Source organism: Sesamum indicum, linkage group LG8, assembly GCF_026168435.1.
Source record: "Sesamum indicum cultivar Baizhima isolate 11 linkage group LG8, ASM2616843v1, whole genome shotgun sequence".
In the NCBI taxonomy this organism is placed as follows: Eukaryota; Viridiplantae; Streptophyta; class Magnoliopsida; order Lamiales; family Pedaliaceae; genus Sesamum; species Sesamum indicum.
The window spans coordinates 28954404-28967009 of NC_142664.1; the positions used below are offsets into that span (position 1 = coordinate 28954404).

The 12606-nt window shown below is 38.0% G+C and overlaps 1 protein-coding gene and 1 non-coding gene across 2 annotated transcripts; both read right to left on the reverse strand.

Moving 5' to 3' along the window:
• Positions 1–503: 503 nt before the first annotated feature.
• Positions 504–10988, reverse strand: DRP3A (dynamin-related protein 3A). The gene is made up of 20 exons (XM_088884247.1): positions 10342–10988; positions 9193–9475; positions 9042–9070; positions 8845–8946; positions 7696–7764; positions 7550–7609; positions 6934–7047; positions 6621–6669; positions 6110–6219; positions 5415–5507; positions 5187–5279; positions 4965–5102; positions 3927–4040; positions 3744–3839; positions 3595–3637; positions 2883–3031; positions 2634–2780; positions 2145–2197; positions 1578–1677; positions 504–1228 (listed from the first exon to the last, which is right to left on the reverse strand). The coding sequence occupies exons 1-20, from the start codon at positions 10705–10707 to the stop codon at positions 956–958; spliced, it is 2481 nt and encodes an 826-aa protein (XP_088740373.1). The 5' UTR covers positions 10708–10988; the 3' UTR covers positions 504–955.
• On the reverse strand, positions 9879–9962 carry LOC148787347 (small nucleolar RNA snoR53Y). Its single transcript, XR_016067071.1, has one exon. It is a non-coding gene; the product is annotated as a small nucleolar RNA snoR53Y (small nucleolar RNA).
• Positions 10989–12606: the final 1618 nt, after the last annotated feature.

Here is a 12606-nt window from a genome sequence, read left to right on the forward strand (position 1 = left end):
TTTGCCATAGCTATGGCCTATGTAAATATGTTAAAGACTCCATTGTCTCAATTCAAGTGCTATATAGGGGAAAGGAGAGTTGGCTATTAATGAAATATTTCCTATTCAAGCATGAGCTTTGTGTCACATAAATGAAGGATCGATAAGAGATATACATGATGCTTAAATGTATACTACAACTACTTATCCCACTTTGGACGGGTATCCAATGATGAAAGAAGGGAAATTAATAGCTGCTTCAAGTTGATAGAAAAACTAACCATATTCTTTAAAGTGCATTTCTGGTAATAATTCTGAACAGAACTACACAGATTAGGCTCTTTACACATTCATTTTACTGCTCAGGAATGAACGGTATGGCATAAGCAGAATACATCATGACATCTTCAGTTGGGCAAAAGGCTTTTGCCCGGTAATAGGGAGATGAAGGGGAGCATAAAAATCCATGAAACCAAGTCGGCACTCAAATGAGAAATTTCACTCGCAGATTAACCAAAACGCCATTAACACATCATTAAATGGATCTGTTATATAGAAGAACGTATAGAGTTTTAGAAAGAGGAAAATTGCACACTTTATACAAGTGTTGAATCAAAACTTATCATAAAAATTACACTTCAAACTCTCTGACATGCTATACTAAGGCCCCTGCTCAAAAGAGAGGATATAGTTGCCTAAGCAGCTGCATGTATTTGCTACAGCAGGATTAAGGATTCCAAACACTGACAACGGAGGGAAGCTCCTAGTCTTATTGGAGCTCTTACAAGCAATATATATTCATCGCCACCAAAAGATTAAGGAGAAATTGTTCAATTTTACTACCATCTCCATTTAATAGAAAGAATGCCAACTCTCTACCGCACTTGATCCACAAAAGGACTCCATGAGAATACTGGATAGGGAGTCATCCAACGAATGCGTCCATGATAGAACTTAGTCCAAGGGATTCCTGAAATTATATATCAATGGAGGGATAAAGACCAGAGATAGAATTACGTCCACCACCATTAGTATCTGCGTACAATGGTGAGTGCAGCTCCCCGGAATGTGAAGACTTGCGTGGCTTCGAGGTTTTGGGGGAAGCGCTATATGATTCAGTTGAACCACTACTGGTGTTGTACAAAGATGAGGTTGGAAGCCCATGAATCTTTGGCAAGCCTGTTGGGTCCGTACCCATGCTGTACCCTCTCTCAACAGTCTCAGCTTCAAGAGGCAGTTCATCCAGCGTCTACATGAAAAAAACAACATTTCATGTTAGCAAGTAGAAAACTTTTCCAGCTACAGCTGCCAGGAAGAATCTCAGACATGAATGTGCAAGGAAAAAAAGGTTGCATCTCGAAGACAAATTCTTTGACCAGGAAAAATTGGGGAAAAAAGAGAGACATACTTCTGAATCAAACAAATCCAATAGTTTCAGGTTTTCTGCCAAAATAAGTTTCTAGATGCTACGTTGTTTGATCAACCTTCAGATTTGCTTGAGAAAATACATCTCCACTAACAACCAGGAAAAATGGGCCATGCTAGAGAGATACAAACACACTAAAAATTCAAGGTCTCATTTTCCACTGAGCACTTACCCGGAAAGCCTGCTGCAGGACCCGAAGTGTATCACGGGTACGCTTTCTCTTCATGGATACCTCATCTGGTTCCTGCAACATCTCTTCGAACAAGTTGTCTCTGCTCAATACATAACAAATACAAGAATCACATTTTGAACACAGGCGCATATGTAATGCACTTCAGCTAGGCTGTTGCTGAAACCCATCTTTCAGACAGGGAAAAAGACTCCATCAATAAGCAACAACACCAGTTACAGAAAGTGCCCAACAGAGGGGGTAAACATATTTGCCTCAGGATAGATAAAACACATTAGAAACTTTATGTACCACATGATTTCATTCTAATATTATGAAGTATGATGAGAAAGAAAAGGGGAAAAACTTGTAAACTTTCCCATTACCTTGTCTTGTTCTAGAGAAGAAATGGTAACAAAGTGCAAAACATGGCGCCAATTGAGTACTCAATCTAGCATCTACATTTGTTTTGGTTAAAAATGTTTTGCTTTCATTGAAAGCAAAATAGCCATTTTCTTCATTCTATATTGTATATGGATTCACCAAGCAGAAAAAGCTTGTCAAACATACCTGTACAGCTTTTTGATGAAAACATTATGGAGTTCTCGCTTTGTGTGGTTTACCTGCAAGAAATTTAAAAACAATGGTACAGTTGATAAACAACTTTCAGAATATTCGTACGGATGATGAAAAGGACACCAACATTTCTCAACTGCTAGCAGAATTAAACAATTAATAAACAGCAACCAAATGTAACCATATAATGAGGAGTCCTTACCAATAATTAACCTCAGAACGAGAATTTTTAAGTTGCATGATTTCAGGCAAAGATGAGAAGTGTTCAAATTCATACATTTGAAATCAGAAAAGATCATTAATTTACAGTAATGACCTAACATCCTGTTAAAATACCTAAATGTGCGACTTCAGCATGCAATTTCATGCAGTTATATACACTTTCAGAATACTGACCCCCTAGGAATAAACTCAAAGCAAAACTTTCAGAAAGATGAGCAAAATAAAAGAGAAGAAAATTCAAGAAAAAAGGTTGGCAATTACCAGAAAATGCATGATTGCTTTGGGTACAGAATCCTCAATGTTCTTTCGCACAATATCATAATACGATCTTAGCAACAGCTTTGTAACTGTAATCTCAATAGCCTCTTGATCTGAATGGGTTTCCGAAGGCCTTAATACACTGGGGGGCTTTGACAAGTAGAACAGAGAAATATTAGCACAGCAAGCAACAGAGGTAGAACTTTTACGGAAGAATTTGATATTGCTGGGAAGAATACTTCAAACATATACCTCTCTCAAATGAATCATTGATGATCCCTGCTCCATGCTCTGAACAGGTTCATTAAATGGTTTACTGATTGAGTTCTCTCTAACAGATGTGCGATTGTCATGTCCGCCAAAAATTGAAGATATTCCCCAACTTGAACCGGCATTGCTGACTGGTTAATCATCCAGAATGCAAGTATTAGTACTTCCACAATAGAATAGGGCGTTCAGTATTGCTATGAGAGCTAAGTAGCAGCTTTGTTCACTTATTAAGCAGATAAAAGTATCCTCAAGCTAGGGAGACTTGGATCTTGCAATGAGGAAACAAAATTTTGGATCTACGTTTTATATATTTATTTATTTTCTTCAATTGCAAAGCATATACAATTTTTTCCTATAAACTTGTACTTCTCTTCCTTTACAGTAAGGTACATGTCCACTCGCATCATGTACTTCCCTTTGACTCCTTTATAAACAGGTCAAGGTCTGCCAAGCCACCAACAGTTCCTTTCTGAAACAAGAACGGGAAGAGGTATCAATGGCACCTCAACCATTTGTAAAGGCCCGGAAAACACTTTTATGCAGTGAACTGGCAACTGATCTGATTTTATCTAATTGTATTTACTAGTGCTATAAATTTCAGCTTAAATTTCTTAGTTCTACACCTCAGAAGTCATGTTCAGCAGTTAGTCACACCAAGGGGTTCCCCACAAAGACGAAACATGTCAAAAATTACCAGCTGGTGTAGTTTTTTCAGCGTCCACTGCCGGTCGAACACCCTTTTTCCATGTAATGAGCACAACAAATAATTAGTTTACTTTGAAAAACAAAAAATAAACTTTTAAGGCTTCCCTTGGGAAGTCTGGATAACAGATGATAGCTTACTTGCTCTGGAACAATTCCATTCACTTGCCGCGCAAGTATAGCCCGAGACTTTAGACTTCTCTCTGAGTTAGGTGCTTTCTCTGAATCTCCTACATCCTAATCAATAAATTCCAACATAGACTAGTGAACAGATTGTTGAGAAGAGAGAGATATATAAATTACTTTAAAGCAAAGTTCATTTACCTTCTGCCTAGAAATGGGTGCAGCAATCCTGGATGACTTGACCTGTTGTAATGCCATCTCTACAGCTTTACTCCCACCCAGAAAATTTGGATGGGAAGTGTTTATGTAATCCATCTACAGCACAGAAGATCCAGCAAACCATAAAATTTCCATGAAGACAGAAAATGACAAAATATACAAAAGCAAACTATAATAAGGCATAAGTGGCCAATGGAGACAAGATTGCATCACTTTCCAGACACGAATTTCAGTCCAACTGAAACTACATATAAGTTCAGCCAGTTTGAAAATCAGAATGGTTATAACAGAAACATATGCACTTGCACGGTAATAATAATTATATGTAATATTGCAGCTGGTTCTTGAGTCGTAAATGTCATATACATTCTGCCAACTTTATCAACCTCGATCAACAAATGTATTTCAACTGAATCCTTCTTACACTGGCTCAGAAATTCTATTTTCTCAGCGTCTAAAACTTGTTTTATTCTCAGTTAACTGGTGTAACAGGGGACCAAAAGATATAGCATTTAAATGCAATAAGCCAATAATAGCGGCAGAAAGGGATGTTCTCGGACAGAAACAGAGAACACGAGGCGACATAATATTAGGATATTGAAGGAATACAGTGGCATGGGAGCCTAGAATAACAAATCATTTCTACTGCAAAAATATTCAAAGTGAGACATGACAGCTGCTTTCAGGAAGAAAGATCATTTTTCGAAAGATTTAACAGCAAACCCATGTACACACGCGCATACAACAGTAGGAAAAAGAGAGAGAATTGGAGAAGCCGACCAAAAAAACATTAACTTGTCATTGGGTTTGCCAACTCAAACAGTAAGTTCACATCAAGATTTTCACCTTCTCATGCTCGAGAAGAGAGAAAAGTTCAGTAGAATGGTGCAACAGACAATGTCATTGCTTTATGAAACCGCAAAAGAATAGGAAAGTTGAGAACAGTGGGTAGATTATTCAGCTGGTATTTTGTATTTAATGTAGAAGAAACGAATACACAAACAACACAATTAACATTACCTCCATTTCTATAATATGTCCTATCATTGTTTCTGATGGCTCAAGACCTTCTCGCAAAAAATTTCCAATGACCTCATCCATGCGTTTTCGCAGGATCGGAAACCGTTGGAGTTCATTTACCATACAGCGATGGCTCATCTAAAAGACAACAACAAGGTCAATGTCCAAATACCAGGATAAGTCACCTATATTCCACACTAAAATTTGCTATCCGTTATGTACCTTGATTAGCTCATCGTAAATAAATCTAGCACACTGGAGACTTGGATCCAACAAACGTGCTATTTGTCTTCTAACAAGAACTTCAAATGGAACCTATAAGTTTGTGTTTATTTTGCATGTTAGCATCAGGTGGAAGGCCATAATACTGAAAGCGGATGCGTTTTCAGCTTTTCCTATAAGATAAAGACACTTCTTGAGAGAAATAACAATATTGAAACTAAGACCTACTTCTGGCACAAACAGTGCAGACTTGGGACCTGTTGCGTTTTGTATGGCAGTACGGATATCATCATCAGTTAAATCCTCACAAGGATCTACATCCTGCAGAACAGAAAAGGGAGTATCATATCTAACAGAACTTTGACTCAAATCAAGAACATCCAGAAGCTCAAAGGTTAACCAAATTTCTTCTGTGCAATTGTTACAACTTGCAGACCAAAATTTATTTGACTTCAGAAATCAAATTGGGGTAAGCAAGATCTTGACTATGCAACACCATATATGGAGCTACAAAGAGGACCTGTTTGTATATTATTCCCACAAAAATGAATGAATACAAGACTACCACACGTACAAAATCCTTCCTGTTAGGACACCTAATCCACCTTCAGTTCCTCTATTTCATTCACACAGTAAAGTATTTCCTTTATTCCCTTCACTTATTCTCCAGAATTTCCACAGTAAGAAAAATCTCATGGTAGTGACTTATACACAAACAAGCCAAAAAATAAATTATCCTGAAAGCTTAGTCGCAGTCACATTAGGCGAGTAATCAGTTGACATAGTAATGGACCGCACCTTCCACACATTTTCTCTGAAAATGTTTGGAATTAATTACAGTGGGATTGATGTCTAAGATTTCATGAGCCTTGATGTCTAAGATTTCATGAGCCTTGACCATAACATTCAAATCAATAACTAACCTCCAGGCTCTTGACAAAAATATTTTGGAAAATGTAATGTATTCGTGCTCCACCAGACAGCTCAGATGTTGACATTTCTTCATTTTTTCCTTCTATCATTGATGAGAATGCTGTTTCCAACAAAAACAAGACTAGATTAGCAATCAATAGGATTTTCGCAATACTCCCCTCCTAAAAGGAACAGTGTATGTCAAGTAATCATGCAGATGATACAATAGGCAAAAAGTTTGCACGATATTAGATTGCAGTAAATAATCATACGAGGAAATGGTATACTTCTATTACCAGCACACTTTTAGTTACAGAATAAGATAAAACTTAGTTATAATGGAGTTTGTTATTCATTCGGAGCAACAATATTGAGATAAAGAATGCTCCTGATCAGCTCATTTATGACATTAGCCACCAAAATAACACCAATGAGCCCTACGCAAACAGGACACCAGTCAAACAAGTAAAGGTGCATGCTTATATCCCCGTATTGTTATATAAAGAAACAGCGGTCACATACCTTCAGAGTATTTCGAAAGAATGTTAAGTAGTAGTGCTCCCTGGCCAGCCTGTTGATGACAAATAAGGTAAAGAATTGGATAGCAAGGCAGTTTGTTAATTACCGAAACACATATCAAGAGAATTAATGCAATCACCAAGAGAAGTAGTTACCATTTGCAACTAATTGCAATGTCCCAAGGACAAACAACCACTGAGAAAAAGTAAAGCCAAAAATATGGCAAATATTTTTCTTAATGTAGAGACCAAAGCACAATGAGCTCCCACAAAGAATTCAAGCATAATACCCAACAAAATTAAAGGCTGAATAGCACCTTTGACTCGGTAATTTCTCCATAGCTAGCATGCTCCTTTGCAACAGAGACCAGTGCAGCACTAATTCGTGACTTCAACCCTGGGAGAACTGTCTTAATATGCTGTACCAGTATCTGGATAACAAGTAGAGAATTAGATCATACAACTGGCGTCCTGAAAACACATCTTTCAAGGTTATTTGTGGTAACGAGTCCAGAAAAGATAAGAAAAGATCAGAATCAATTGTTTCTTCAAAGGAAAGCCACTATATTTATGAGTCAACTTTTACATGTTACAGAAGGCCTTTGGTGGAATTTTTTCCTGCCAAATGCAAGGTGCATTAACAGGGAAAGCACCGAGTCAATGTATTGGCATGTATGTGCCCTTAAAATGTCGAGGTACACATGCTTCAAGAGTGCATAGGCCACTCAGCATCATGCATGACAAAGTAGATGTCACATGAACAAGAGTGCAACATGTCATGCTGATTTGCGATGAAATAGATTAATCACAACAGAGAACGCATCGCAATAGATTAATCACAACAGAGAACGAGAGACAAACATATGCTTCTAGAGGCTAATAGAAAGAAATGTTATATAAGGTCCAATTGAGACTCAGCTTCACACTACGTACCTGATTCAACTTCTTGGCCAATTGAGGGACTCCACAACGCTCAGCAAGATCACTGTATACCTGCAAAAAAGTTATATATATTATCAGAATAATTAAATAAAAGAACCTAATAAATCAATGTGTAGTGAAAAACATCAAAGCCATACAGGCCGACTGCGAAAGAACTTCTCCTCAGCAATAAGTGCATCCTTGATGCTCCGATTCATTAGAATATCCTGTTTAATCACAATTAACACATCAACAACAAATCATTCACAGAGCTAAATGTTATCCAATGATTCTAAGTACAACAATTAATTCGCTTACTCCAAATGTATTTCCTATTCACAGCTTCTAGGAGTTTCCTTTTGTCTCTTTCGACATGATTCAAACCAACATATAGCATTTAGTCAACACCAATTAAATTAGTCTAATAGAAAACCGACATTTTCAATTATCTTCTTTCTGACAGTTAGAAAATAATAACAAAACCCAAACCCCTGACATGTGAAAAGAGAAAGAAGTAGAAAAGGTCTGGTTAGATTGCTGCAGGACCCCTAATCCCCAGCACTAGCAACCCTGATAGTCATGCTGAATCCCTTTGAAGAGAGATAAAAGGCACATTTCGCCATATTCAACCTTAGCTTGAAATATAGTTGAGCCTAATAGTTCTTTCAAAATACTAAACCAAGGCTACAGAGTAATTAACTGGTGATTGACAACCAAATATAACAAGTAACCACTCATTCTGCTGCAAACTTAAGCCATAAATGCAGCATCAATACTATTACAGTAGTTAAGAGGCAAACATTCCTATATTCAGCCACTCCTAGATAAAGCAGGGCAAAAGAGTAATGCAGCAACTGGACTTCATGAATAATTGTCTGATTTAAGTTAGCATTTACGAACTAAAACTTAAAACTACCATAATAGCATATGAAGAGACTTCATCTATAATTTGGGGAAAGAGTAAAAAGTAATGTTAGTTAATAAGGACCATGTCAAGTATAATGTAAATTAGAATGCAGAAAAAATATATATATGATATATCCAGTTTCACATAAACCTAAATGACTAGAATACCTTAGAAACATATACCCAGAAAACACATCAATTTATATCACCATAACACTGAATTGACAAGACAATAAGGCCCAAGCGTGCAGAAGAGAGCTTCGAGCAGTCAAAATAAATAAGAATGTCATGTAAGCATGTTAACTGTTAACTGAATAATTTCAGCCCTGCTCCAGAGTAAATGAAATAGCATACAGTATAACAATCGAGAATTATTGTCATCTCTCTTAGCTGAAAATTACCTCTTGACTGCGATTCACAACACCTACATAACCAAGCCGAAGAGGAATAACTTTTCCAAGCAAAAAGTTGCGGGCATCAGTACCCCTATCCATAATATCCAACTGGAACATCAATCCAACCATAAAGAGTCACACTCAGGAAAGAACCAAACAGATAGAGTAAGCACCACAAAATAAATAAGCAATAAAATCTTCACCTTTGTAATTACACCAATTGTTCTATAACCTGCAATTATAAACTTTTACACGTGAGCTCTAGAAACCAAAATCCACCATTCTAGTAGTGCAGACTTTGAGTTTAAATAATACTTCTTTGGGGTGGATGAAAATTTTAAGTGCAAAACCAACCATCGGGATCAGCAATTCCAGCCATCTGAAGAGCGTCTGAGTTTGCCAGATCAGAATTTGCTGGTGTCACAGCCAGGATCAGGCAACTTGGAAGTTTAATATATGACATTATCATTGTCCTAATGCGTGCCTCAATATCAGATGGCTGATCACCAACAGGAACTTTTGTTAGGCCTGGAAGATCCACAAGCGTTATGTCAAGAACATTCGGTGAGAAAATCTTTAAGCGTATCTGTTTGTCTGATACGCCTTTGTTTCCTCCTGCTTCTCTGTCTGTTTCAGCCTAAGCATAATCCACAATCTAGTATTAAAGGACAGCCAGGTGAATATTTTAGAACAAATAAAGAAACAGGAAGCAAAGGAACCACTCATGCAACCAAAGCAATAAGGCAACATACAATTAGAGCTTTCAGGTGTTAACATGAAATGGTAAATGGTTCTTTCCCGAAAATGAAGCCATTACAGAATAATTGCCCTCTGTCTTCAACAATCTTGGCGGAGTTTAAAATGCCTCATTTGTAGCAATCTGACTGCTATGAAAGCATAACCAACATGAAATTTTGTAAACTGGTTTTTCATACAAAAGGTCAACCTTCAGATGCATGCACAAAATCATTTCCTGCTTCAACCATGAAGTTAAACTTTGATTGCAAGACACAGGAGATGAAGTTACATTTTAGAGAAAGTGTTCCCTCAGAATCACAGAGATATATTTCATCAACTTATGATCAGAATTAGCATGGTCTCAAAGTAAAAGCATCATGGGGAACACAGCTCCTTAAAAACAAAAAAACTCCATCTACATTCTCGTATGCAAAGAATTCACTGCAACATAACCAAACATAAGATGTCTGTATGAGCTAAGTGCATCAAACATTGAAGTTAATCTAGGTTTCTAGTCCCACATTGAAGTGCAGACAACTTTTTCGACAATCAATCTCAGTCGCTAGAAGCAAGGGAAAGTTAATTGACAGACAATTGCTTGAACTTCAGGTATAACAATGAGAATTAGAAGCCCAATCCCACTTTTAACTAGTGTTTTAAATACTGACGGCCAAACTGGTTCGTTTTTATCACATTGAACAGCAACATGTTTCGAATTTAAATATACTGCACTAATAAAAAAAATATTTTAGACATAAAAATAACCTGAATCTCCCTTCTGATTTCATTGAAATCAAAGAACCTCTTCCCCGGCAAATGCAAGAACTCCCCCCATTCTTCATCCGTTCCATCAGCCTTTCTCTTCCTCTGCACGAGCTGCAGCACGAGCGGACGGCGCGTGCAGATATCATTTCCACGTGGCAGGAAATCACGCCCCACGAGCGCCTCCAACACACTTGATTTACCGCTGCTCTGGCTGCCGACCACTGCCACCTGCGGCAACTCGATCGTCGATTGACTTCCTAGTTGCGCGAAAATATCTTGCAGTTTGTTCACTATGGGTATCACTGAGTGCCCCAATGATGCGGCCGCCGCACTACTGGCCGACGCCGTCGCCTGGTCTTCCGCCATTGAATTGATTGATCAAAGATGGAAAGCAACTTTGGTGATTTATTCGTAAAAACTAAATTTAGTTTCGACTAGGATCCAAACTGTGAAGTTGATAGTAAAATCTGAAACCCTAGGCAGGGGTTTTGATTGGGCGGTGGTGCAAGTGGGGAGCGTCTGAATAATAATAGACAGAGAGAGAGAGAGAGAGAGGAGCGCGTGGATTCCCGTACCGCCCAAGAAATTGGGGGAGTATTGTATAAAACGGTGCAGTTCCAGGAATCGACCGTTGGATCATCGCCTTGTATTCTTTTTCTTTCCGATCAAAATACCAAATATGAAAATGATAATGAAATCAACAACATATATCTAATATTAATATTTTTCTCCAATCATTATAATTTCCATTGCTCTATTTATGTTATAGCGCTATTGTGTTTCATTACTTCAATTTATTTCAATGCAAACTATTTAATTTTAAATATTTCTCCACTGCTTACAAAATACTCAACAAAAATTGCATCCTAATTAAGTATTATTTAAATGTATGATCATATCACAGGATTGTGTTCCGTGAAATTTAACTAATTTATTCATAATGGTCGAGCTTGAATCAACAAATAAGAATTATCAAAAATGATTTGGATAATTTTATATACTTGCTTCATTCCTTCATTCAATATATATATTGTACATATATTAGGAGTCGATAAATAATTTGACAATATTAAAGTCATTTATATGATTGAAAGTGGGAGGCAACTACAAATGCATTAGGGCTTTATGAAATGTTCCTGTTGTTGCTATGGCCCATGACCTTAAAATCGGTAGGCCACTTAAAAGCCCAAACCCCAAGCCCACCCGGCAGCCCACAGACGACCCGTGACCCGACCCACTACCGGTACTTATACTCTACTTGTTGCCCTAACCCTCAGTATGTACCTTGCGCCGTCTGCCTCTCTTCTTCCCCTTTCTCTCTGATACTCACCGCGATACTCTTTCCTTCTTGTCACCGGCTTCCATGGAAGCTTTCCTAAACCAAGATAATGGTTTAAGGAAAGCTTCAATGGCTTTCCTTTCTCACCTATTTTCTCAACCGTATAAATAGGAGCTCTCTCCTCTCTTTTCGGTGAACTGAAATCGAGAAATACCCGAATCCTCTTAACTCTTCTTTGTGAGAATCGTGAGCCTTGAGGTGTCTTTTGCGACCGGGTGAGATAGTGATCTGAGTGATCCGGTTCGTTGAGGTCGTGTCTCCGTGTGGTGTTGCCGTGGGCTTGGTGCCGTTTGGGAACGGAACTTACAGTGGCCGTGTCCCTCTCATTCTTGGACCTGGTGTTTTCTGAGCCGACTATTTTAACAAGAGTTTGTCTCTGTTGATTCCTCAGTTTATTCATTCTGTTATTTTATTATACTGCAATATTGGGTTGTATAATTTTAAGGAGTTTCGTACTCCAAATCGGCATGTAATAGTTGATAGGATTGTTTTGATATCCACTCTACAGTGGTATCAGAGCCACTCCTTCCGATCCGACGGCTCTCTGGTGGCGGTAACTTGCTGAAACCCCTCCTCTTACTTCCGCATTTTATTTCTGTTATATTATTTCTCGAACCATTAACTGAGGTGCTTGTTCCCCCTGATTACCCTCCTGGCCGGACCCTTGAGGTCGTCGGGTATCTGGACTGGGTGTTAGGCTGGAGAGGCCTCAGCTTCTATTTTCTATTCGTGATATTAACTGCTGCTATATTCTGAATATTATACACTGTCTTGTGGGATTTCTGAAATATCTGTTATTTCTACTTTGTGATTAATCTCTTAAGATTGTGGATATCTCGGTTTATGATACTGCTGCATGCTTGTTCTCGGTGAACACTATACTCGGTGAAATTTTGGACTTACCATATCTTTTAAGGCTCTGTGCT

Coding starts and splice junctions, on each gene's coding strand:
- DRP3A (XM_088884247.1), bottom strand. CDS start 10,707: ATGGCGGAAGACCAGGCGACGGCGTCGGCCAGTAGTGCGGCGGCCGCA. Junction 2,781..2,882: donor CAATGATTCATTTGAGAGAG/GTATATGTTTGA, acceptor TACTTGTCAAAG/CCCCCCAGTGTATTAAGGCC. Junction 2,198..2,633: donor AAGCAATCATGCATTTTCTG/GTAATTGCCAAC, acceptor AATTTCTTGCAG/GTAAACCACACAAAGCGAGA.